The sequence below is a fragment of the Acipenser ruthenus genome, chromosome 15 (assembly GCF_902713425.1).
Source record: "Acipenser ruthenus chromosome 15, fAciRut3.2 maternal haplotype, whole genome shotgun sequence".
Classification (NCBI taxonomy): Eukaryota; Metazoa; Chordata; class Actinopteri; order Acipenseriformes; family Acipenseridae; genus Acipenser; species Acipenser ruthenus.
Window position 1 is genome coordinate 10,469,172 of NC_081203.1, and position 27,612 is coordinate 10,496,783.

At 42.8% G+C, this 27,612-nt stretch overlaps 1 protein-coding gene across 4 annotated transcripts in view; it reads left to right on the forward strand.

Annotated features, from left to right (window-relative positions):
- Window positions 1-27,612, forward strand: part of LOC117422328 (DENN domain-containing protein 1A-like) — a 366,743-nt gene that overhangs the window by 79,087 nt on the left and 260,044 nt on the right. For all 4 annotated transcript variants that reach the window (XM_058987167.1, XM_058987163.1, XM_058987165.1 and 1 more), the window contains exon 3: window positions 508-551. In XM_058987167.1, the coding sequence (XP_058843150.1) occupies window positions 508-551 (44 nt within the window). The remainder of the gene's footprint in view (window positions 1-507; window positions 552-27,612) is intronic.

Consider the following 27,612-nt stretch of genomic DNA (forward strand, 5'->3'; position numbering starts at 1 on the left):
TAAATGAACCCTGCAGCACTTCCCCTTATTATTCAGAAGTCAAGTTCTGATAACAATGTGGCACGCTGTTAGAAACTGGTCTCGGAAACATCAGAGGATTGCAACGTATCCCAAATTCAGGACATACTGGATATCATGCAGGTCTCTGTAGATTGCCTGAACGTGGGAGCTAATAAAATAACAATCAAAGCAGGCTGAAAGTTGTGATATTTTTTTTTTTTTTGGCAGCACATCTAGCAGGCAATTTGCTGCCAGTAGGAGGTTGGGCTAGATAGCAGCGTTAGGCTAGATAGCAGCGTTAAGCTAAAGGGAGAAGTCTTCCTGGAGGAGTGGAGGGGGAGCATCTTGAATAGTTCTTTCCTGGTCTAATCAGCATAAAAGCCCCAGCTGCCCCTTCGGATCCCCTGCCAAGGTCCCTGTATCATCTTCTGATCAAATATTAATGTGTGATACTCTACTTGCTCACTAATCCAAAGCCAATTAATATTATCTGTCAATTATTTACAGATCCTGAGGTGCGGCGGCAGTTCCCTGATGACTACAGCGACCAGGTTCGGAGTGTGGAATTAACTGCTTTTTTGTGTGCATGGACAGTTTTGTTTTTGTGGAGTCACTCCTCTTCAGCCTGTTCAGTGTAATGCATGGGACACAAGATTGATGATTTATGTGTTTTTCATGAGAAGATAGAATGCTTAAAGGGTGTATTCCCAGAAACATACATATTTAAAGAGCAAGTACCTAGTTTAATAGAATATATATTTTTTTACATTTCTATTTTATATTTCATAATTTTGGCAATCATTCAGAGTAATTCTGTTGCTCCAACAGCAAATGATCATTTTCCTCTGAATCTGGCTTTGAGCTTGTCTGGAGGATCCTCAGTGCCTGCACTGAACAGCCTTCCTCATTCCATTCAAGTCATGTGACAATATGACCTGCCAGCACCACATACATATAAAGAGAGGGTAGGAGAGGAGTTGAAAGGTCACATTGCCACATGACTTGAATGGAATGAGGAAGGCTGTTCAGTGCAGGCACTGAGGATCCTCCAGAGAAGCTCAGTTAGATTGAGATTTAGAGAAAAATGGTAAGAAATGTAATATTGGAGCAACAGACCCAGAACCACATTCAGAATGATTGCAAACACCATAAAATAGTAAGGGAAATGTAAACCCTATTAAAAAACTTTGAAGCTACTTGCTTGTTAAGAAATAATGTCCAATCAAGGTACACAATGCTCTTTGATGTTTAGTTGTTTTGGAAATTATTTTGTAACATAATGCCAATATGACCCAAGAGATGTATCCATGTAGCTTTGCAATTGCTTTCAATTGGTATTTTATCATTATATTTGTATTACTATTATTATTATTATGTCTGAAATTGGTTGTACCTGTCTGAAGAGAGATTTGTAAAAAGGGCTTATAAAAATCTATACTAGGCATAGGTTAGTAGAGACTCATTTTCTGTGCAAGTAACAGCCTCTCTCTGATAATCTGCCATAGTTATAGTTATCCTTAAAATTCTGCACTGTCCTTAAACTTATTTTTGTGTTATAAAATTGACATATAACTTTATGATCTAATTAAATACTGTATAACTCAGAGCTTATTACTTTATAATATTTCGCATATAAACATACATACTGTATTACATAATAATGGAGATTAAATTAATCACAGCTTGTTTCATATACAGCAAACTAACTGCTACTCTGGCCAGCAATTGGCGTTCTTAAAACGCAAGGAGAAGTTCAACATTTCAGATTATCAGAAGACGCTTTTCCCATTATCAATGATTGGTACTAAAACAGCACATAGATTAAAGATGCATGTAAAGCAGGGAATCGCATCTTGTAATTACAAGTTTTTAATCAGTACCTCCCTGGTTTAAGTGATATCTGATAGTCTAAAATGTGTCTAAAAAGGGGGGAATATTTGGAAATCCCCTTAAACTGCTGTCAGCCCCAAACACACCAGCCATCAATGAGAGATTTCATTGACTAATAAGTATAGTTTAACAAACAATATTATTACACGTAATACATTAGTGAATAACCTTTTTTCATATACTTAAGTCTGCAATTGTATATACGTGTGTGTGTGTGTATGTGTATGTGTGTGTATGTATGTGTATATATATATATATATATATATATATATATATATATATATATATATATATATATATATATATGTATATATGTGTGTATATATATGTGTGTATATATGTGTGTGTGTCATTGAAAACTTGACACTGAATGACTGGTAAAGGATGTATCATTCTGAGTGTAAAGGACAAGCCTGCTGATGCAATACCTAGTTAAGTGTGGAAGGGGATTACCTTTTCCCGAATGGGTAATGGTTACATGTCTATTTCAGGAAGCCAGGGTTTCACTCTTATGCACATTAAAATGCAGTTAACATGACAATGCATGATGCAATAAAGATGTAATAATAATGGCAGTGATGAAACTCCAGAAAGCCTTTTAGAAGGCAAAACATATTGTAGTTCACATTTAGAGGATGCCACAATGATAAATAATTTGCTTTATGTATGTATTCATTTGAGATTTTGAGTAATTTGGTTTGGTATGTAACTATTCACAAACCACCATTTGCAACATCCTAAGTACATTACATTTACAGTATTTGGAGGGAGCGCTACAACTGTGTGGTACTATTAATATTATATATATATATATATATATATATATATATAAACAGACGTGCTCAATTTTGTTGGTACCCTTACAGCTCATTGAAATAATGCTTCATTCCTCCTGAAAAGTGATGAAATTAAAAGCTATTTTATCATGTATACTTGCATACTTTGGTATATCATAGAATAAAGCAAAGAAGCTGTGAAAAGAGATGAATTATTGCTTATTCTACAAAGATATTCTAAAATGGCCTGGACACATTTGTTGGTACCCCTTAGAAAAGATAATAAATAATTGGATTATAGTGATATTTCAAACCTAATTAGTTTCTTTAATTAGTATCACACATGTCTCTAATCTTGTAATCAGTCATTCAGCCTATTTAAATGGAGAAAAGTAGTCACTGTGCTGTTTGGTATCATTGTGTGCACCACACTGAACATGGACCAGAGAAAGCAAAGGAGAGAGTTGTCTGAGGAGATCAGAAAGAAAATAATAGACAAGCATGGTAAAGGTAAAGACTACAAGACCATCTCCAAGCAGCTTGATGTTCCTGTGACAACAGTTGCAAATATTATTACGAAGTTTAAGGCCCATGGAACTGTAGCCAACCTCCCTGGGCGCGGCCGCAAGAGGAAATTCGACCCCAGAGTGAACAGAAGGATAGTGCGAATGGTAGAAAAAGAACCAAGGATAACTGCCAAAGAGATACAAGCTGAACTCCAAGGTGAAGGTACGTCAGTTTCTGATCACACCATCCGTCGCTTTTTGAGCGAAAGTGGGCTCCATGGAAGAAGACCCAGGAGGACTCCACTTTTGAAAGAAAAACATAAAAATGCTAAAATGCATATTGACAAGCCACAATCCTTCTGGGGGAATGTCCTTTGGACAGATGAGTCAAAACTGGAGCTTTTTGGCAAGTCACATCAGCTCTATGTTCACAGATGAAAAAATGAAGCTTTCAAAGAAAAGAACACCATACCTACAGTGAAACATGGAGGAGGCTCGGTTATGTTTTGGGGCTGCTTTGCTTCGCCTGGCACAGGGTGCCTTGAATCTGTGCAGGGCACAATGAAATCTCAAGACTATCAAGGCATTCTGGAGCGAAACGTACTGCCCAGTGTCAGAAAGCTCTGTCTCAGTCGCAGGTCATGGGTCCTCCAACAGGATAATGACCCAAAACACACAGCTAAAAGCACCCAAGAATGGATAAGAACAAAACATTGGACTATTCTGAAGTGGCCTTCTATGAGTCCTGATCTGAATCCTATCGAACATCTATGGAAAGAGCTGAAACTTGCAGTCTGGAGAAGGCACCCATCAAACCTGAGACAGCTGGAGCAGTTTGCTCAGGAAGAGTGGGGGCCAAACCACCTGTTAACAGGTGCAGAAGTCTCATTGAGAGCTACAGAAAACGTTTGATTGCAGTGATTGCCTCTAAAGGTTGTGCAACAAAATATTAGGTTAGCGGTCCCATCATTTTTGTCCATCCCATTTTCATTTGTTTTCTTATTTACAATATTATGTTGAATAAAAAATCAAAAGCAAAGTCTGATTTCTATGAAATATGGAATAAACAATGGTGGATGCCAATTACTTTTGTCAGTTTCAAGTTATTTCAGAGAAAATATATATAAATATATATAAATGGCATATAATATAATAAAAAAAGAAATTATAATTAAAAAAAAAAAAAAACGGATTTTGTAAATTTAAAAATTGGAAGACTCGGCAACCCTACCGAGAGGTGCCACAAGCTAGCACGTGGTTCTCGTCATTTAAGCTCCTTTCCGGAAGACCTGTGAAAGGAGCCCTGGGAAACATCACCAGCAGCTCCTCAGATGAGTGTTGTGTGAGGTATGTCTCCAGATGCGAGATCAACTGGAGAAGATCTCAACATTTGCCTATGAGAACGTGAAGAAGGCCCAGCACACGCAGAAAAGATGGTATGACTAGTCTGCAAGATCCCGTACCCTAGAGGCAGGAGAGCACGCTCTATTACTTTAACAACTCAAGAAAGTAAGCTTCTCGCAAAATGGCAAGGTGTTGAGGAGAGTGCGGCCAGTCAACTATGAGATAGAGATGCCTGAAAGAAGCAAACTTTCCACATTCATTTGCTGAAGAAGTGGATCCCCTGAAAAGCCAGGACACACAAAGATGGTGGAACACCGTATTGCTTTAAAAGACACTAAATCAAAATTCGACCCCTATCCAATGCCACGCATTGATGATCTGGTGGAGCACTTGGGAGAAGCCCTGTACATCAGCACCCTGGATCTTTGTCAAAGCTTTTGGCAGGTGTCTTAAGCTGAAGAAAGTCAAGAATATACAGCCTGTAGAACGCCTTTTAGATTTTACCAGTTCACCGTGATGCCTTTCGGTCTTCATGGAGCACCAGCGACCTTTCAAAGGTTAATGGACCAAGTACTGCAAGGGACAGAAAACTATGCCACAGCTTACCTTGATGGTATAGTCATCTGTAGTAACTGTCGGGAGGAGGGGGGTGGATCTTAAGGAGCGGGAAATGTGATGAAGGTCACCCCCCATAAAATACCCCATATGAAAACCCTCATAAAGACTTTTGTAAAGACTGTTTGTTTTAAATAAAAAACCGGACTCTGAAACATTTAATTTAAAGTGCTGTGTAAATGCTTAACTGAATAATCAAGGTATAAAAGAAGAGTTAAAAAAAACTCAATGTGCTCCCCTGAGTGTGAAACCATAGCGATGGGAGCTGGGAGAAGAACTCAATGTGCTCCCCTGAGTGTGGAACCGTAGCGATGGGAGCTGGGAGAAGAACTCGGTGTGCTCCCCTGAGTGTAGAACCATAGCGATGGGAGCTGGGAGAAGAACTCAGTGTGCTCCCCTGAGTGTAGAACCATAGCGATGGGAGCTGGGAGAAGAACTCAGTGTGCTCCCCTGAGTGTAGAACCATAGCGATGGGAGCTGGGAGAAGAACTCAGTGTGCTCCCCAGAGTGTAGAACCATAGCGATGGGAGCTGGGAGAAGAACTCAGTGTGCTCCCTTGAGTGTGGAACCATAGCGATGGAAGCTGGGAGAAGAACTCAATGTGCTCCCCTGAGTGTGGAACCATAGCGATGGGAGCTGGGAGAAGAACTCAGTGTGCTCCCCCGAGTGTAGAACCATAGCGATGGAAGCTGGGAGAAGAACTCAATGTGCTTCTCCCAGCTCCCACACCATGAGATGGAAGTGGCTGCCTGATCAGGGCTAAGTGAGGCACCGGGCCCAAAGAGGAAGAAGAGGAGGAGTGGCTGGCCCAGGATGGGGAAGAAGCCGGTGCAAGCTCCAGCATCCACGAGGGGAAAGCACAAGGGTCCGAGGTCCTCGAAGTCAATGTGGATCTTGGTGGTGGACCCTGAGAGGATTATGAGAAGGGACCTCCCGAGGGCGATTGACCTGTTGTGGGTCCGAGATGTGGAGCGATGGGAAGTTTGGGAACAGCAACCACCCAGCGTCACTCCCAGACATCGCACCCATGGTACTCAACCACCTGGCTGCAGATATGGGAGGGGCCCCACGATCTCCAATCCGATTAGGAAGAGCCACGCCTACTCCAGCACCACATGCAGTAGGCACGTCCACGCCAGCAACAGAGGGAGAGCCGCACCAGTCCCCAGCGAGTAGAGGGAGAGCCACACCAGTCCCCAGCGAGTAGAGGGAGAGCCGCACCAGTCCCCAGCGAGTAGAGGGAGAGCCGCACCAGTCCCCCAGCTCTCACCTCCATCGCCAGGGAGAGACTACCTGCAGCTTCCACCACTGCAAGAGTGAGACTACCTGTTGCTCCCGCTGTCGCCGCCCAAGGATCAACACCTGCCCGCGCCTGCAAAGTCTGCATTGCCTAGGGCTGCCGAGCCTGCAACGCCTGGGGAGGCCTGCTCTCCATTACCCGGGGAGGCTAGTTCACCATCACCTGGGGAGGCCTTCGCGTTGCCACTTGGGGAGGCCTGCTTGTCATCACCCAGGGCTTTGCTGTATTCCGCAGCAGCATTTGCGCTGCCAGAAATCATGGGGCCAGAGCCCAAGAAAAGGGAACCGTCGGCTACTGAGAAGCGGGGAGAGGTGAAAAGACCTGTGTGAGTGTGTTAGAAGTAATGCTGGTGTTAGAGGTACAATGCCGTGAAAAAGTATTTCCCCCCTGTCTGATTTTCTGCATTTTTGTACATTTTTCACATTGTATGTAGTCAGATTTATTTGTGGGTTGTAGTAGTATATAGAGGGAGTCTGAGAGAAAAAATGACACCAAAGTTTGGTGCTTCTTTCATTTGTTTGGTGTGCAAGGTAATCAAACATGCAATCTTCAGGTGTGAAAAAGTTATTGCCCCCCCCTAGTTAACTCAACCCAATTATAGGGATAATTAGGGTCAGCTGTTTGAGTACTTTGGTTAACAACCAGGCCTGATTTGGGCCAGCCCTGCCCAATATAAATCTGACCTAACTTTGGCACTTACCATCAGAGTGAAGTTGTCAGCACACAGGTTCTAGAGGCACATCATGCCACGAACAAAAGAAATTCCTGAAGACCTCCGGAAAAAAGTTGTTGATGCCTATCAGTCTGGAAAGGGTTACAAAGCCATTTCTAAGGCTCTGGGGCTCGACCGAACCACAGTCAGAGCCATATTGTCCAAATGGAGAAAGTTTGGGACAGTAGTGAATCTTCCCAGGAGTGGCCATCCTGCCAAAATCTCTCCAAGAGCAAGGCTTAAAATCGTCCAGGAAGTCACAAAGAATCCTAGAACAACATCCAGGGATCTGCAGGCCTCTCTCGCCTCGGCTAAGGTCATGACACCACCATCAGAAAGACACTGGGCAAAAATGGGATTCATGGCAGAGTAGCAAGGCGGAAACCATTGCTGACTAAAAGCACCTGGATGATCCTCAAGAGTTCTGGAACAATGTTCCATGGACAGATGAGTCAAAAGTGGAACTATATGGTAGACATAACGGGGCCCATGTCGGGCGAAGACCAAACACTGCATTCCACAGTAAGAGCCTCATACCAACGGTCAAGCATGGTGGTGGTAGTGTCATGGTTTGGGGATGCTTTGCTGCATCAGGACCTGGACACCTTGCCATCATTGAAGGAACCATGAATTCTGCTCTGTATCAGAGAATTCTACAGGAGAATGTCAGGCCATCCGTCTGTGAGTTGAAGCTGAAGCGCAGCTGGGTCCTGCAGCAAGACAATGATCACACAAGCAAGTCTACATCAGAATGGTTGAAGAACAAGAAATTTAAAGTGTTGGAATGGCCTAGTCAAAGTCCAGACCTAAACCCCATTGAGATGTTGTGGCAGGACCTGAAACGAGCAGTTCATGCTTGAAAACCCACAAATGTCACTGAGTTGAAGCAGTTCTGCATGGAGGAGTGGGCCAAAATTCCTCCACGGCGCTGTGAGAGACTAATCAATAACTACAGGAAGTGTTTGGTTGCAGTTATTGCTGCTAAAGGTGGCGTAACCAGTTATTGAGTCTAAGGGGGCTATTACTTTTTCACACGGGGGCATTGGGTGTTGCATAACTTTCTTTAATAAATAAACAAAATATGTATCAAAGTTTTTTGTTATTTGTTCACTCTGGGTCCCTTTAATCTAATATTAGGTTTTGGTTGAAGATCTGATAACATTCATTGTCAAAAATATGCAAAAATGCAGAAAATCAGACAGGGGGCAAATACTTTTTCACGGCACTGCATGTGGTAAAGTGTTTTCATGTTCTGTGCTGTGCTGTTCATCCTGTGTTATTTACAGCCGTCAGTGTTTTGTGTAGTCCTTTTGTTTTGGCCATTGTGCCTTTTGTGTTTTGGTTAGTGTTTGTACAGTTTTGTTAATTTGTTTGATTAAAAAGCGCAATAGCGCGTTTAAAACTTGGCTTCTCTGCCTCGGAGTCTCTGCCTGATATTCACCAGCCTGGGCTGTGACATCTTCCTGCCACAGGCTGTTACAGTCAGCCATTTAGAACTGCAGGCAGTTTACCTAGCCTTGTAGAATTTTTTACACAAGGTTCAAAGGGGACATGTGCTTATACATACAGACAACACAACAGTGGTGGCCTACATCAACCACCATCTGTCTCCATCAGTTGAACCCGCAAACTTTTGCTGTGGGCGCACGAGAACCTCCTCTCACTGTGGCCAGTTGCCGAGGCATCTGTTATACGCCTTCTCACCGCTCGCACTGCTCCTGTTGTGTATGAAGAAAATCAGATGGGACCAGGCCAAGGTGCTGTTAGTAGCCCCTTATTGGTCCAGGACAATCTGCTCTTCAACCCTGATGCAGCTCCTGAGCGGCCAGCCGTGGAGACTTCCGATGCACTGCGACCTGCTCAGCCAGGCACGGGGGACCTTATGGCATCCCGACCCATTGAACTTGCAGCTCTGGGTCTGGCCCCTGAACGGTTGCATTTGAGCCATCTGTGACTTACCAACAGGGTTATTGACACCCTACAAAATGCCAGGGCAGCGTCCACACGTTCCCAGTATAGGTACAAATGGGGCGTCTTCCAAACATGGTGTCTGCCTCATGGGTTCGACCTGCCCATGGCAGTTATACTCCAATTTCTGCAGGACCTTTTTGACGAGGAGAAATCCCCCTCCACGTCAAAGGTCTATCTGGCAGCTATTTCAGCTTGCTATGTCAAGATTGACTCTGTCTCCCCAGGAGCTCACTTCCTGGCTCGTTGGCTTCGGCTGCCTATGAAGGACGTTTTCCCTTGCTGGAGGCTAAACGTGGTGCTTAATGCACTCGTGAAGTCTCCATTTGAGCCCCTGCGTTCAACTAAGCTGAAATTGCTATCTTTTAAACAGCTTTCTTGCTTGCTATCACCTCCGCAAAGTGGGTGAGTGAGATGCAGGCTTTCTCTATTGCAAAAGCCTGCTTAATTTTTACAGAGGCCAGGACAAAGGTCATACTCCGTACCAATCCTGCCTTCTTGCCGAAGACTTGGCTTTCCATGTCAATCAGTCTGTGGAATTGGAGGCTTTCCATCCGCCTCCTTTCCAGTCTGACAGGGAGCGACAGCGCCATACGCTCTACCCAGTTCAGGGCCTGGCGTATTATGTTGACAGGACAACAAGTTGGAGGCAGTCTGAACAATTTTTTGTCTGCTATGGGGAAAAGTCCTGTGGTCAAGCCCTATCTAAGCAGCGGCTGTCCAAGTGGATAGCAGACATGGTCAGGACTGCCTATGAGCTGGCCAACTTGCCCCCTCCAGAAAAGCCCACTGCTCATTCCACTAGGGGCTTGCAACTTTGTGGGCTTTATTCCAGGGTGCATCTGTCAAGGACATTTGCAATGCAGCGCGGTGTGGGATACTCCCCATACCTTTACTAGGTTCTACATGCTAAATGTCATGGATCCTTAAACCCCTGGTATTGAAACTAGAGTTTAAATTTATGTATTTATTTATTTTAAAATGTAGTCGTCGCCAATGTTTTTTTTGGGGGGGGGTTTCTACCCAATTTGGAATGCCCATTTGTTATTTGTATCCTGGTTCACCGCTGCAACCCCCTGGCGACTCGGGAAATGGAGGCTGGAACATGTGTCCTCCGAAACATGCTCCTGCCATTCCGTCATTTTTTGCACTGCGGATCCATAGCGAGGCCACCAGACCTATAGTGCCGGAGGACAACGCAGATCTTATGGCTCCACTGCAGAACAGTGGGCGCCCTTTTGGCCAGAGTTGTCGCTGGTACACAATGAACCGTGGATTGCCCTGCTGACCTAAGCCCTCCCTACCCAGGTGGTGCTCGGCCAATTGTGCGCCGCCCCCGAGGAACCCTGGTCACGGTCGGCAGTGACATAGCCTGGATTCGAACCTGCAATCTCCAGGCTGTAGGGCGCATCTTGCACTCCACGTGGATCGCCTTTACTGGATGCACCACTCGGGAGCCCTGGAACTAGAATGTTAAGGGCGACTTCCCAGTTGACCCTTACAACACAGGCATAGAGGTGAAATTATCCCTCAGTTTTTCACCCTAGCTACTTTTACTGGGGTGCCAAATGGTAACGCACAAAGCAGCCTCTCGGCGTAGCCTTGTAGCATTCCAATCATTGTGCAATCTTGCCCTTGCGACGGCTTGGGTATACGCACCCATTCAGTAGTGGTTACATTTAATACTTGAAAGGGAACATTAGGTTATTATAATAACCCTGGTTCCCTCAAATAGAAATGTAACCATTAACCTATAAAGTCACTGTGTCCATTATTCACAGCAGGCTTAAAGGAAAATGATGCTGAGATCTGTGACTGCAGTGCTTTTGATCTCTCGGGGGCAGGGTCACGACTGCATCACAGGCTCAAAGAGCAGCTTTCTTATAAAGTATTCAGGATTCGGGTCTTTAGGACGTACATACCCGTTCCGTAATGGTTACATTTCTATTTACAAAATGGATATGTGTACTATTTTGCTATGGCTTCTTTTTGTAATCTGGTTATTTATTTTACAATTTTCCTCCGTGAAGTGTTTGTTTGAAATAAAAGTGCATTCTCACATTAATATTTTCATTTACTCCTGAAAAACATTGCTATAAAGTATATCATGGATAGCACATTTAACATTGTACAGTTATACTTGCAGTGACTGAAGGGAATATACAGTACAGTTTTCCATTTATTTCATGATTCGATCATGTAATTGTGTATGTTAATAGTAACTGTATATGTATATGGACCCTTACTAATTCACTGTTATGTGCAAGTCAGATATTGAAAGATAGAGGGAATGCTGTATACCGGTATTGTTGTTCTCTTATTATTCCTCAAGATAAATATATAAACATTTACACATGCATTAAATCATTGAAAATGGGTACTTCTTTCTGAACACCCACTATTCCTGATGTGCTTGTAACCCTGAGGTTCTACTGATCAGTGAGGGGAGTGCAGGTACTGATCAGTGAGGAGGGGAGTCGAGTGCAGGTTCTGATCAGTGAGGGGAGTGCAGGTACTGATCAGTGAGGGGAGTGCAGGTACTGATCAGTGAGGGGAGTGCTGGTACTGATCAGTGAGGGGAGTTCAGGTACTGACCAGTGAGGAGGGTAGTGGAGTGCAGGTACTGATCATTGAGTGGAGTGCAGGTACTGATCAGTGAGGGGAGTGCAGGTTCTGATCAATGAGGAGGGGAGTGCAGGTATTGATCAGTGAGGAGGGGAGTCGAGTGCAGGTACTGCTCGATGAGGAGGGGAGTGCAGGTACTGCTCAGTGAGGAGGGGAGTGCAGGTACTGCTCAGTGAGGAGGGGAGTGCAGGTACTGCTCATTGAGGAGGGGAGTGCAGGTACTGCTCATTGAGGAGGGGAGTGCAGGTACTGATCCGTGAGGAGGGGAGTGCAGGTACTGATCCGTGAGGAGGTTTAGTGCAGGTACTGATCATTGAGGAGGGGAATTGAGTGCAGGTACTGATCAGTGAGGAGGGGAGTGCAGGTACTGACCAGTGAGGAGGGGAGTGCGAGTATTGATCAGTGAGGAGGGGAGTGCAGGTACTGATCATTGAGGGGTGCAGGTACTGACCAGTGAGTAGGGGAGTGCGGGTACTGACCAGCGAGGAGGGGAGTGCAGGTACTGACCAGCGAGGAGGGGAGTGCAGGTACTGACCAGCGAGGAGGGGAGTGCAGGTACTGACCAGCGAGGAGGGAAGTGCAGGTACTGATCAGCGAGGAGGGGAGTGCAGGTACTGATCAGGTAAAGTATTAAATGTGCTTGCAGAGCTCCTGTATGAGGGACTGTAGCCAGTGCCACTGTCATCATCCCTCAGCATTAAATCCACAAACACCTTATAAATGTCTCGTGAAATACGGCTTAATCATGTTAATGATATATCTCTATTTCTGAAGATGGAATGGTGTTTCCAGGCTAGTCTGGTCCTTAATGAGTTTGCAGTCGCTGTGTTACTCTGAGGGCCTGCATTTGCATCTGTCCCAGCAGCCAGCCCCCAGGTGGGGTTGCGCCTGTGTGTTTGAAATGGGCTGTGTATTTAAACATGACCTCAGGGAGCCTTGCTCATGTGTCCTGCTTGCAGCCATGCATACAAACGATTAAAGGCAGAGCAAAGGAGGAAGCAGTTCCCTATTCAGTCAAACCTAATACAACTGTTAATGCCACACATTGAAATGTCCAGGCCAGATTATAACAGGAGTCAATGGCTTCTGATAATAATAATAATAATAACTTTGCAGTTAATATCACTTGCATTTAATTTCCATGTCACTTTGGGAAATAAAAGCATGCGATGAAAAGATTTACATTGAAGTAAGTTGCTGTATTGAAAGTATGCTAGCACTGTTTAGCAGACAGCTTTATTACATTTTTAATGATTACAATGTGTTGTATACACTCTGTACTGTGTAGTAGACTGAACACTATAGTACTGTGATAGGGTTCCTTTGCAAACAGCCATATTTGCTGTATCAACACATATGTGTTACTGCTGATAAAGTCAACTCCTCTTATAGTCACTATCCAATGAAGTAAAAGTTTGACTGCAGTTTCATGTAATATAGATATGATTATTAATGTACTAAGATAAAGTTCTTGTAACCAACATCATTGTTAAATAGAATGGAAAAATCTGAGAGCGCGCAAGCTGGACCAGTTCCTTGTTGATTTAATATGCTATAGGGTCAGGGTTAAGGTTATAATTTAGTAATTAAATTCCCAGGTACAATTTAGAAAGCATCAGAGACAAAGATTTCTTGGTAGAAAGACTGCATTCTGAAAAATAGAAACACGTTTATTAAAATCACTTCAGGGAGAAGTAAAACACAGTGCTGAAGCAAATATTAATATAAACAAACATTACTAGACATGTTTTTGGAAACATAATTATGTCTAAGTCACTCAATTTATAGATATTAGTTCACTCACTATCTCTATCTATCTAGCTATATATATATATATATATATATATATATATATATATATATATATATATATATATATATATATATATATATATATATATATAAAACACACACAATGCAATAGCTTTTACCCGTGAGTTAGTAGCTTTGACTGTCATTGTAATTGTTTTTTATTTTTCATTTCCCTTAGTATTGTGTTTGGAATCATTCTCATTGGTTCCAGGTTCACTGTTGAGTTATCAGTGTTCTCTAAATGGCATCCCTGTCTGATATGTACTTTTTTTTTCTTTTACACAATATCTTATTTACACAATGTGCCCTTTCCTGTTTGATGTTTTGGGACATCTGAGAATCGGGTAGTCCTTGTAAAGATGATCAAAATGATATCCGCCTGGTTATCCCGGCATCACCACTAAAAATAAGTGGCTGATACAGTCCAGGGGATGCCCTGGTGCTGTGAAATGCTTAACAAATCTAACTGTGGCAGGGTATAGGGTGATCGAATCAACCTGTAAGTTAAGTAGACAAACGTCTTGGCTAGTGCCTTCATCAGTAAGAAGTGAAATAATGCTGTACAGCATTATTATTATTATTATTATTATTATTATTTATTTCTTAGCAGACGCCCTTATCCAGGGCGACTTACAATTGTTACAACATATCACATTATTTCACATTATACAGATATCACATTATTTTTACATACAATTACCCATTTATACAGTTGGGTTTTTACTGGAGCAATCTAGGTAAAGTACCTTGCTCAAGGGTACAACAGCACTGTCCCCCACTGGGGATTGAACCCACAACCCTCTGGTCAAGAGTCCAGAGCCCTAACCACTACTCCACACAGCATTCTCTCTCTGTCTCTGTTTCTCTATCCATCTCTATCTCTCTACCTTGTAAATATCTTTACATTTCCTTCATAGACGAGCATCAGTGGGTGGTTTGTTGGCATTTCTTATTCTTCCCAAACCTCTGCTAAACAAAGCTGGTACAGCTAATCACATCTCTTTGTTTGTGTGCCGCTTCTTTTTTTTCAGTGTAAATGATTTGATCAGAAAACCCCCTCTGTTCCTGCTAAATGTTTTGTAACCGAGGGTCCTTTGTTCTGTACAGTAAAAGAATCTGTCTCAAATTATTGTGCCTCGGCTTTAGAAACGGAGAAAAGAGGTTAGATTGACATCCAGGAGTGAATAATGATGACCAGCCTTTCCCTCTCCCTTGAGCCATAAAGCTGCTGCAGCCTTTATAGAAGGAAAGAGGGGATGAGAAGAAAGAGGAGGGATAAAAGGTGTTTCAGCACACACACACACACACACACACACACACACAAAACTAGTCCTGAAGATGTATGGCTGTTGCCCTAGTCATCTGCGTGGTATGATAATCCATTTTGATCTACTCTATCTTAATTGTCTTCTAAAGACAAATGGGTAGTAAAAGTTCATCAGTTTCCTCTCTCTCCTCATTTAGAGACTGAATAAATGAGCCATCGCCACCGCCACAGAGAAAAAGCCTTTCTTTTCTAATGCGGAAGTAAAGCCGACCCATGCATTTATTAAAGAAATCTTTCTCCCTCATTATTTCAGCTGTCCCAAGCTCAGCTTTGATAGATCTTGGCGTTTGTATGAAAAATGTAATCTGAAATGTAAATAAGCTGTTTGATACAAAGCAATGGTATAACGAGCAAGATCTCAGGATTTTACAGTTTTTTTGCTTTTAATTAAAACAAAGCGAGTTTCACGCACCCTTGTCGTGTCCCCCCCCCCCCCCCCCCCCCCATCCTCTTTGACACAACCTAGATGACAATGACATTTATGCTTTGCATCTTTTAAATTAGGCAGCTGGTGCATGTTTTGTTGGAAACTGAATGCGATGTGGTACTTTTGTAATGTTGAAATGGGATTTTAGAAGTTTTTTCTGTTTGATGTCACTGTGATATAGATTATTTTAAGTTGCCAGCAAAGAGGCTGGAATTAGTCTTTAATGAGCGTATATTCAAATGAGTGACCTCTACAAAGAAAAAAAAAAACAATCGTCTAAAAGTACAAAATTAAAAGCCCAGTGCGAGTAAAAATACTAGAACAGAGAAGTTTAGGAACATATAAAGAACAAATATGTAAGCACTTAGAATACTTTCAGATATTTTATTTATCATCATAAATGTTTTGGTAAAAATGAAAAAAATCTAATGAAGGTTACTAATGAACTAATGAGCAGACATTTTGAAAAGAGCTTTGAAACCGATTTTGAAGTTGTAAGTGTAAAAAGTTATCAGGATGTTAACAATGAAAAGAAAAATGACAGGTACATTATTTAAACAGGTGTAGCAACACGTGGGGCGCGTCACGCTGTATTTAAACAGGTGTAGCAACACGTGGGGACGTGTCACACTGTATTTAAACAGGTGTAGCAACACGTGGGGACGTGTCACACTGTATTTAAACAGGTGTCGCAACACGTGGGGACGTGTCACACTGTATTTAAACATGTGTCGCAACACGTGGGGGCACGTCACACTGTATATCAACAGGTGTAGCAACACGTGGGGGCGTGGAACGCTGTTATTTATTTATTTCTTAGCAGACGCCCTTATCCAGGGCGACTTACAATCGTAAGCAAATACATTTCAAGTATCACAGTACAAGTAATAATAATACAATTAAGAGCAAGATAAATACAATGACTTTGGTTCAAGCAAGTACAAGTATGACAAAATACAATTCAGTAATACAGCAGATAACAGTGTCAGTGATAGTTACATCAGGATATGATTAAATACAAAATACTACAGGTTAAACACTTGGCAGATTACAGTTCTCTGAAGTACAGGATTAAATGCAGTAAAATAGGGGGCAGATAAAGCAAGTAAAGTGCATTTAAGGAAGGGTGATAAGGGTCCCAGGGGAGAAAGAGAGGAGTTCTACAGGTGCTGTCTGAAGAGGTGAGTCTTAAGGAGGCGCCAGAATGTGGTCAGGGACTGGGCAGTCCTGACATCTGTAGGAAGGTCATTCCACCACTGCGGAGCGAGGGTGGAGAAGGAGCGGGCTCTGGAGACAGGGGAGCGTAGCGGAGGTAGAGCCAGTCTTCTAGTGCAGGCGGAGCGGAGAGGTCGAGTGGGGGTGTAGGGAGAGATGAGGGTCTGGAGGTAGCTGGGTGCAGTCTGGTCAAGGCATCTGTAGGCTAGTACAAGAGTCTTGAACTGGATGCGAGCGGTGATCGGGAGCCAGTGGAGTGAGCGGAGTAGTGGAGTTGCATGGGAGAAGCAAGGCAGAGAGAACACCAGGCAGGCAGCGGAGTTCTGGATGAGCTGGAGCGGACGGGTGGCGGACGCAGGGAGGCCAGCCAGGAGGGAGTTGCAGTAGTCTAGGCGGGAGAGTACCAAGGCCTGGACCAGGAGCTGGGTGGCGTAGTTGGTGAGGAAGGGTCGGATTCTTCGGATGTTGCTCAGGAAGAATCGGCAAGTGCGTGCCAGAGTGGAGATGTGCTGGGAATAAGAGAGGCAGGGGTCCAGGGTGACTCCGAGGTTCTTAGTGGAGGAAGAGGGAGAGAATGTGATAGATTCCAGAGGAACAGAGATGGAGAGATCAGAGGAGGGGGAGGAAGAGGAGGGAAAGAAAAGGAGGTCAGATTTAGAGAGGTTGAGTTTGAGGTGATGCGAGTGCATCCAGGAGGAAATAGCAGACAGACAGGTAGAGATATGGGAGGGGATGGTGGAGTCAGAGGTGGGGAAGGAGAGGAAAATCTGAGCATCATCAGCATAGAAATGGTATGAGAAACCATAGGATGCGATGAGGGGGCCCAGGGAGCGGGTGTAGAGAGAGAACAGGAGAGGGCCCAAGACTGACCCTTGGGGGACTCCTGTTAAGAGAGGGCGAGGTGTGGAGGTTGCTCCACGCCAGGTTACCTGGTAAGTGCGGTTGGAGAGGCAGGAGGAGAACCAGGCCAGAGCAGTGCCAGAGATCCCCAGGTCAGCAAGGGATGATAGTAGAATACAGTGATCAACGGTGTCAAAGGCAGCAGAGAGGTCGAGGAGAATCAGGACAGAGGAGAGAGAGGCAGCTCAGGCAGACTTTAGTGAGTTGGTGACAGACAGGAGGGCGGTTTTAGTGGAGTGAGTGGAAGCCAGGTTGGAGAGGGTCGAGCAGAGAGTGGTTGGACAGGAAAACAGTAGAGTTAGTAGGGGATGCAGCGAGTATAGGGGTTGGAGCAGGAGGGGGTGCGTGGGAGGGAGAGGTGTTAAAGAGTTTGCGGATATCTGAGATTTTAGAAGAGAAGAAGGAGGCAAAGTCATCAGGGGAGATAGAGGAGGGAGGAGCAGGGGGGAGGGTTTAGGAGGGAGGAGGAGGGGGGGAGGGTTTAGGAGGGAGGAGAAGGTAGAGAATGGTTTACGTGGGTTGTTAGTGGAGGCTTGGATTACAGATTGGAAATAAGTACTTTTAGCATAGGAGAGAGTAGAAGAGAAGGAGGAGAGGAGAGTGCGGTAAAGGTCTAGGGCAGCAGGGAGTTTGGTTCTCTTCCATTTCTTTTCAGCAGATCGCAGTGTGATTCTTGCTGAGCGGAGCGTAGAGGAGAGCCAGGTTTGGGGAGGGGAGGGGCGATCAGGTCGGGAGGTGAGGGGACAGAGGGAGGAGGTGAGGGAGGTGAAGAGGGTGGAGGCAGGCAGTGTGGTCCAGTGGTTAAAGAACAGGGCTTGTAACCAGGAGGTCCTCGGTTCAAATCCCACCTCAGCCACTGACCCATTGTGTGATCCTGAGCAAGTCACTTAACCTCCTTGTGCTCCGTCTTTCGGGTGAGACGTAATTGTAAGTGACTCTGCAGCTGATGCATAGTTCACACACCATAGTCTCTGTAAGTCGCCTTGGATAAAGGCGGCTGCTAAATAAACAAATAATAATTAATAAAGAGTCTACAGAGAGTTGTGAGAAGGAGTCGATAGGAGGGAGGTGAGAATGAGCAGTGGAGGCAAGGACAGAGGGGGAGAGAGAGCGGAGGTTACGGCGAGAGGTGACAGTGGGGGTAGGAGGAGCAGGGAGAGAGGGGAGAGACAGAGAAAAAGAGATGAAATGGTGATCAGAGAGGTCCAGGGGGGTGACAGCAGGCCCTGGAGAAGGTGAGGTCCAGTTGACAGCCAGCTTTGTGGGTAGGAGGGGGTGGAGAGAGACAGAAGTCGAAGGAGTGAAGGAGAGGGAGGAATCCAGCAGAGTGGCTGGGGTTGGAGAGATGGATGTTGAAGTCACCTAACAGGACAGTTGGGCTAGACAGAGAGGGGAGGGAGGAGAGTAGATAGTCGAGTTCATCTAGAAAGTGAGCGAGAGGCCCAGGGGGACGGTACAGTACAATTAGCGGGAGTTGACAGGGAGAGGTTAGTTGGACTGCATGAAATTCAAAGGTGTTAACAGAGAGTGAGGAGAGATCGGAGGGGACAGAAAAGAGTAAGGAGGGAGAGAGAAGAAGACCAGTCCCATCTCCCCGTCCAGTGAGACGCGGGGTATGGGACAGGACGTAGAGAGAGGACAGGGCAGCAGGAGTTACAGTGTTATCAGGGGACAGCCAGGTTTCAGTGAGAGCAAGGAAATCGAGAGAGAGGTGGGAGGCAAAGGCAGAGATGAAATCAGCTTTGTTAGCAGAAGAGTGACAGGTCCAGAGTGCACCAGAGAGTGTGCGGGAGGGGGGGGAGAGGCAGATGGATGAGGTTAGAGGGGTTGGAGGAGCAGCAGCGGAGAGAGGGCAGAGGACGAGGGCGAGAGGACAGAACAGGGATGCGAGAGACGGTCATAGCAGGATAAGCAAGACAAATAGGCACAGTGGGAGCAGTGGGGTGGAGGGTACAGACCTGACTAGTAGATGGCTTCTTCCAGAGCGCTGTTAGGTTCGGATCTATTCCAACAGTGTCTCGGCGCAGGCCTCCCCTCGCTGGACTCCCACAGCTAGACTCCCACAGCTAGACTCCCGGCTCTTTTGTTAAGGCTCTTCGGTTTGCTGGTGCTTCTTGCTGGCGCAGAAATAGGCTGTATTTAAACAGGTGTAGCAACATGTGGGGACGTGTTTCCAAGTACTTTTCTTTAAATGATCCCAATGATTCAGCATCAGCAATGATATAGCATGTGTGAAGAAGTGTCTTCTACCAAGGCTGTCTCCATATAATCTCAAACTGTGTCATCTGGTCCTAGTTTCTGGGCTGCACTTAAAGTATTGGCTTGGGTTAACCTTGTCAACTTTAAGATTTCAAGTTTCTAGATTCCTCTTTGTTCTTGGCTAAATTGATTCAGTTCCCTCAACCTTCTAGCTCATTTCTTTAAGCCCTGGGATTTCTTAAATATATAACAGTTTAATAATCTGCCTTTTTAGTTTGACATTATCATACGTTACTCTTACTCTTTGTATTGTCACTTAGAGTCCTATTCAAAAAGCTTTTAGTTTTCTTTTTAAAAAGTGTCTTTTGGATTATTAAAGCAAGTTTGATATTCTTGAAACCAATATACAGCTGTGGCCAAAAGATCTTCATCACCTAGAAATCTAGGATTGAGACATTAATAAAAAAACTATATGAACATAATTTAAATATTTTATTTAACATCATGTAATCAAAGAAACTACAGCGCAAACGTCTACTGTAAGCCCTAATAGTAGTACAGCATTTCAAGTTAGATTTCGAAATGTCAAATGTTTAAGTGTATGGAAATATACAAAGCGGTATGTAATTCAATATGTTAACGTAACGTTGTTCAGCAGGTTTCAGTCGACTTTATGAAGCAAAATTGGTTAATTCTATAGGGTGATGCAAAACATTTGGCCATAGCTGTAGACTGCTGGTAAATAATATTTTCATGAATATCAGACTTAATTTAAATGGCAAATCATAAGAATGAGCGCTTGGAAATAATTATACTTGTAGCTCTGTTATAGGCAGTGGGTGAGTTTTGGGGGTATTTTTGTATAACAATCTGCTTTACATTAGAGAGACTACTCGTAGACATGGAGATACTGCAGTGTACGTCACAAACTGAAATGAGGACGCGCAAGGGAAATTAGACACTACTCGTAGACATGGAAATACTCAACTTTTTAAAGTTTTTTTACTACAACACTATAGAAATTCTGAACTGCTATTTCCTGGTACCACATCACTTCCTGTGCTGCATGGCAGGCTTGTTTCCATGTGTCCATTTTTCCAGCCTTTTGTTCAAACCTTCGAAATATAACATGGATGCAATGAGTCATTACAAATCCTTTTTGTTCTGCAGTGTTTGAAGAAAATATTTGAACACTTTACTGGCAATACCAGTACTCAATACTCATCCTGTGCTTTTCATATAGTATTACAGTATTCAGCCACCTGAATGTCATTCTAGTGACATAGCACATGGCTGAGACAGATACCAGGCAAACTGCTGTTGTGTTGGGGATGAAAGGAGGAGGCATCTGGAAGCTCAGGAGCTCCAGCGAGCGCTGTACCCAGAGAAGTCCTTGGTTCTTCTAGTTTATCTAAACAAGCTTGACTAATCCCAACTATCTAGGGGGATCCACTGTCAAAACAAGCAGCAGGGCCCTAAGGCAAAGCAATCCAGCTAGCAGTGAAGGCAGGAGTATCCAATACTAGTGAGCGCACATTGGAGTCTTTCTGCTTACGCATTGAAAGAGAGAAAGAGGGGGATTTGCATAATGCCTTTTCATTAGCAGCTTCGCGCAAAGCTGACAGAGGCCCGGTTATATAGATCCATGGCTACAATGCGAAGTCTATAGGCAAAGCATTGAAGGACCCAGCCATATTGGGCTGAATAAAAGAGCCTTAAGTACAGCAAAATGAGTGAGGAAACTGTGATTGCCGCATTGTCTGACATCTGCTGTACTTCTTGTTAGTTTTGTTCTTGCCAATTCTATGTGGACGTTGGCGAAACCTGAGCCGACCCTACATGAGTCCTGTTATCCTCCTCGTGAATATTTATGCACTGGGCCAGTGGCTAAGCTGCCCTTTGCTTTGGCCTGTTCCCATTTTTAATTCACTCCTGCATTTCAAAAAGCTAAATATATGTTTGCCTCTCTTTCAATTTTTTTTTTGTAATTCTCTTCAGATTTGCATAAATTGAACTCTGAGCTTTGAAAGTATTAGATTTAAAATTATTCTTGTTTCAGCCTTAAAAACTGGCACATGCATAGATGAATATTGATGAAGTGGATATTCAGACTAAGATATCGGGAGAAAAAGCTTTATTTATCAAGAGTACATGCCAGATACAGGGTTGGGAATTCAATTTGACTCAGTAACAAATGTGTATTTGTGTTGCATCAGTTCAGAATATCATGGGCTATCCGTTTATCTTTAACAGTTGAATGCTTGAATGATACGTAAAATAAATCAATTTCTTCAAATAGCATGACCTGTCATTCAACCAATTTTATGATTCTGTGTTATATATATAAATATATATATATATATATATATATATATAGATATATAGATATATATATATATATATATATATATAGATATATATATATATATACAGACGTGCTCAAATTTGTTGGTACCCTTACAGCTCATTGAAAATGCTTCATTCCTCCTGAAAAGTGATGAAATTAAAAGCTGTTTTATCATGTATACTTGCATGCCTTTGGTATGTCATAGAATAAAGCAAAGAAGCTGTGAAAAGAGATGAATTATTGCTTATTCTCCAAAGATATTCTAAAATGGCCTGGACACATTTGTTGGTACCCCTTAAAAAAGATAATAAATAATTGGATTATAGTGATATTTCAAACTAATTAGTTTCTTAAATTAGTATCACACATGTCTCCAATCTTGTAATCAGTCATTCAGCCTATTTAAATGGAGAAAAGTAGTCACTGTGCTGTTTGGTATCATTGTGTGCACCACACTGAACATGGACCAGAGAAAGGAAAGGAGAGAGTTGTCTGAGGAAATCAGAAAGAAAATAATAGACAAGCATGGTAAAGGTAAAAGCTACAAGACCATCTCCAAGCAGCTTGATGTTCCTGTGACAACAGTTGCAAATATTATTACGAAGTTTAAGGCCCATGGAACTGTAGCCAACCTCCCTGGGTGCGGCCGCAAGAGGAAAATCGACCCCAGAGTGAACAGAAGGATAGTGCGAATGGTAGAAAAAGAACCAAGGATAACTGCCAAAGAGATACAAGCTGAACTCCAAGGTGAAGGTACGTCAGTTTCTGATCACACCATCCGTCGCTTTTTGAGCGAAAGTGGGCTCCATGGAAGAAGACCCAGGAGGACTCCACTTAAAAAAGCCAGACTGGAATTTGCTAAAATGCATATTGACAAGCCACAATCCTTCTGGGGGAATGTCCTTTGGACAGATGAGTCAAAACTGGAGCTTTTTGGCAAGTCACATCAGCTCTATGTTCACAGATGAAAAAATGAAGCTTTCAAAGAAAAGAACACCATACCTACAGTGAAACATGGAGGAGGCTCGGTTATGTTTTGGGGCTGCTTTGCTGCGCCTGGCACAGGGTGCCTTGAATCTGTGCAGGGCACAATGAAATCTCAAGACTATCAAGGCATTCTGGAGCGAAATGTACTGCCCAGTGTCAGAAAGCTCTGTCTCAGTCGCAGGTCATGGGTCCTCCAACAGGATAATGACCCAAAACACACAGCTAAAAGCACCCAAGAATGGATAAGAACAAAACATTGGACTATTCTGAAGTGGCCTTCTATGAGTCCTGATCTGAATCCTATCGAACATCTATGGAAAGAGCTGAAACTTGCAGTCTGGAGAAGGCACCCATCAAACCTGAGACAGCTGGAGCAGTTTGCTCAAGAAGAGTGGGCCAATGGATGCCAATTACTTTGGTCAGTTTCAAGTTATTTCAGAGAAAATTATGCATTCTTTGTTTTTTGTGGAGGGGTACCAACAAATTTGAGCACGTCTGTGTATATATATATATATATATAATATATTAATATAACCATATTATATATATATATATATATATAATATGGTTTTTTCCACAGTTGTTTTTTTCCAGTTATTTTGTACTAAGCATTTACCAAGTGATGTGCACAGGCATATATCACATTTCATGTTGTGACAACAAATAAGTGTATATGATGTTCATTTTTCTTTCTTTATGCGCATATATCTTTTTTTATATACCATTTTTTAAAGAGAAATAACTATGTGTTATCCAGCCATGTTCCAGCTTGGTTTCTTTATTTCATCAGCAGTTTAGCTTGTGAATGCAGTAACAGTCAGAGCTGCTGAACTGACACAGTTTCTATTACAGCAGCGAGGCTGGGAGTCCCCGTGGGAGCGGTGCAGTGCAAACAATTCAGCACGGGCCCATTATCTGCTGTTTCTCTGTGTGCTGTAAAAAGAAGGGGGCTTCTGGGAGTCCTATCCCCTGTGTGGAGCATCCCTGTCATACTTGAAGGACTGGTGGCAGGGAAGCTGTGGCCTTGGGGTGGGAATGTGGAGGAACTCGGCTGCAATTAGATTCAGAAGAAGAAAAAGGTTCAAAGATTTGAGATTCTGCATAAAAGGATTTTTGACTGATAAAAAGAGGGAGATGTCCATCTGTCTGCTGTTGCCACCATTGGAAAATACAATAACAGATTTTCTGTAGACATTTCTATGTTTTTATACTTCTTTTCTGTTGGTCAGGTTGCTATATGTTGTTTTTGGGATTTTATTTTTCATAACGTTTAAGGGCAACCCCTGCTATTGCCAGGTTTGTTGTTATTTTCTCACCTTTTTTCGTGTCCCTTATGGCAGCATTTCTTTGAAAATTACTTATTTTCTGAATTTATTTTAATTCATGTTTAAGTAATGAATGTTCAGTGTAACCCAACACAATAATGAGTTGATGGCTATTCAGATTAATGGGCACTTAACATTCCATTGTACTATAGTCATTGATAATGGATTGTCAGTTTTGTTGTATCCAGACATGACATGTGTACCTGGCTTAGTGAAGCAATTCAACAAATGCATAGATTTCCATTGCTACTTCCTTCAGACTTATTTCTTGATGTGTACAGTTGTTGTCTGTGATTTTAGTGTCTAATAGTAGGCAAAGCCATCAGAGCTTCCCCTCACAGCTCTGCAAGCAACCTGAGCATCTCCCAGACTGCAAGCTGTCCTGGAATTGCTAGGACACATATTCATGATATTAGGAATGTTCAAAAACTGCTTAAATGTATTCGTTGGCAAGAGATATCACACAGGGGAAACCAAGGCATAAATGAAATAAATAAGAGCCTGTACCGTACCTCGCTGGTCTCTCTGCTTCGGCTATTCATCCTCTTCAACTTGTTCAAAATTCTGCTGCTCGTCTTGTTTTCTCCCAACCCCACTACTCTCACGCTACCCCTCTGCTTCTCACTCTCCACTGGATACCTATCTCTGCTGAAATCCAATTTAAGACCCTTGCTCTTGCCTATCGCTCTATTCATCATACTGCCCTTTCCTAGCTCCAGTCCCTCATGTCTCCTTATATTCCCTCTCCGCTCATCCTCTACTGGCTGACTTGTAATGCCTTCTCTTCACTCTCCTTCCTCCCATGCTCGCTCCTTCTCTTCCCTCGTCCCTCTGTGGTGGAACCAGGACTGTTCAGTCTTTTACTGCTTTCCACTGTATTATTAAAACCCACTTATTCAACCTTGATTTGTAAATTCCTATTTATATATATTTTTGTATTTTTTCCTTTATTTATATTTATTTTGGATATATTGTACATACAGTATGTTGTGCATTTTGTATTACCTGTAACTTACATACTTTTATATTTTGTTTAATTTCTGTAAGTCACTTTGGATGAAAGCGTCTGCTAAATAATTAAATAATAAGAGTGTTTCTCTCTGTTTAAAAGGTAATTTGATGATTACCAGGTTTATTTAACTCGTGGGATTTTTTTTAAGCTCTGATATGGAACACATTTTTTTCCAGCTAGTTCAGAATTAAAGAATGTTGTTTTTCATTTTTGAAGAACATTATAACATACCATATTTGTTCCAGCACTATTGCGATGTGGACTAATGTAATAATCTGTTATCTAACAATAATAAGAAAACGTTCTATGATTCTTTAGAGTAGTCTTTGAGCTTTGTCTCTCAAGTTTCCATTAAGGGACTGCATCTTTTTGTTGATGCTGTACATAAATCCCTCGGTGCAAGAAAAACAAGTTTGTAATTTCAAAGCATTTGTCATTTGTCTGGTTCCTGGGCCCAATTATTTTTAAAAACTTTGCCACGGTAGTCCAGTGTAATCAATGAGCTGCGCGTAACCATCAATACGTTCAGTGTTGGGACTATTGATCAGAGTGGATTATAGACAGCCTGTGCAAGGTGTATAATGTCAGTGGTGTTTGATTATGAAAGGAGCTGGGAGCTCAGGGACCTGGTACCAGGTGGTGCGTGTCCTGGAGCTAGCGGTGACATGGCTGGGCCTCGTCTCCAGTGGATTGAGGTTCATGCCCTGCACTTTAGCTGTAGTGACTTTCTTCTATAGATGAGCTGTCAGCTCATTACAGGCGGGTGAAGGTATATCAAGTAAGTTGTCACAGCCCTTAAAAGACCCCTGGTTCAATTAAAAAGCACCCAGTGCCTCTTAATCGTCTGTAAAATGTGGTGTGATTGGGGGGGGGGGGGGCTTAAGTACAACTGTTTATTGTTTCTTTTTATAGGCCCGATGCCTCGGTTTTTATTTTCAGCTGGTTCCGTGCGATACACACCTACCTAAATCTTCAGCTGTTGCTCACATAATGGGCTAATGCTATTCCCATCCCTTAATGACGAGCCTCTTTGTGATAAGGCCATCTATGATAGCACAAGAATACTGTGGCTGCCCTCTACATGAAATCCTATTAAAATACCTTTCATTCTGCTGTGTATCTCATGATTACACACAGTGCTGGGGTTCCTGAGTGCCATAGTCATAGCCAGAGTGGAAATTATATATTTTCTCAGAGAAAGGAATTAATGACGCAGTTGAAAAGGCAAAAAGCTGCCATGTTGTTCAGGAATTGTGTGAATGATGCTTCTAAAAACCAAACATCATAACATAAGAACATAAGAACGTTTACAAATGAGAGGAGGCCATTCGGCCCATCTTGCTCATTTGGTTGTTAGTAGCTTATTGATCCCAGAATCTCATCAAGCAGATTCTTGAAGGATCCCAGGGTGTAAGCTTCAACAACATTACTGGGGAGTTGGTTCCAGACCCTCACAATTCTCTGTGTAAAAAAAGTGCCTCCTATTTTCTGTCACCACGTAGTCTTCTTTGTTCAAGACTGAACAGATTCAATTATTTTAGCCTGTCTGCATACAACATGCCTTTTAAACCCGGGATAATTCTGGTTGCTCTTCTTTGCACTCTTTCTAGAGCAGCAATATCCTTTTTGTAACAAGGTGACCAGAACTGAACACAATATTCTAGATGAGGTCTTACTAATGCATTGTAAAGTTTTAACATTACTTCCCTTGATTTAAATTCAACACTTTTCACAATATATCCGAGCATCTTGTTGTAAATTTTTATAGCTTCCCCACATTGTCTAGGTGAAGGCATGAATGCAAAAGTGATCTATGTAATACAGTGTTCTATTCACCAAGTATTGCCGCATAACTTATTTAAAGAATGCTTTGTTAATATAAATGTTTGATGCTCATTTCTGATGTTTGATGCTCTACACTGCAGTTGCCTCGACAACTGTCTAAAAGTCCAGCTTTATTTCATTTTTGACTGAAAAATCACCTCAAATCATTATAAACTTATCTAAATGTTTTTTTTTTTTTGTTTTTTTTTTAAATTTATAATACAATTATAGTTTTATTACACATAGAAAATGAGCACCTGGACACAAAGCAAAAAGCATTCCAGAATTCAGGCTTGTTGCTTCTGTGTGCAGTGATATGATTTGTGACTCATTCCTCAGTTTAAAAAGCTGCTTCAGGGCATAGTCAATGTGGCTTCTGCTTCTATTTGAATTACACATACAGTGGCGTATCCTGATACTGCCACCCTATAATGCTGAAACCTGATTTATTGTTTGTAGTGATGGTATTAAGTGGGTTTAGAAATCACTCCAGCTGGAGGC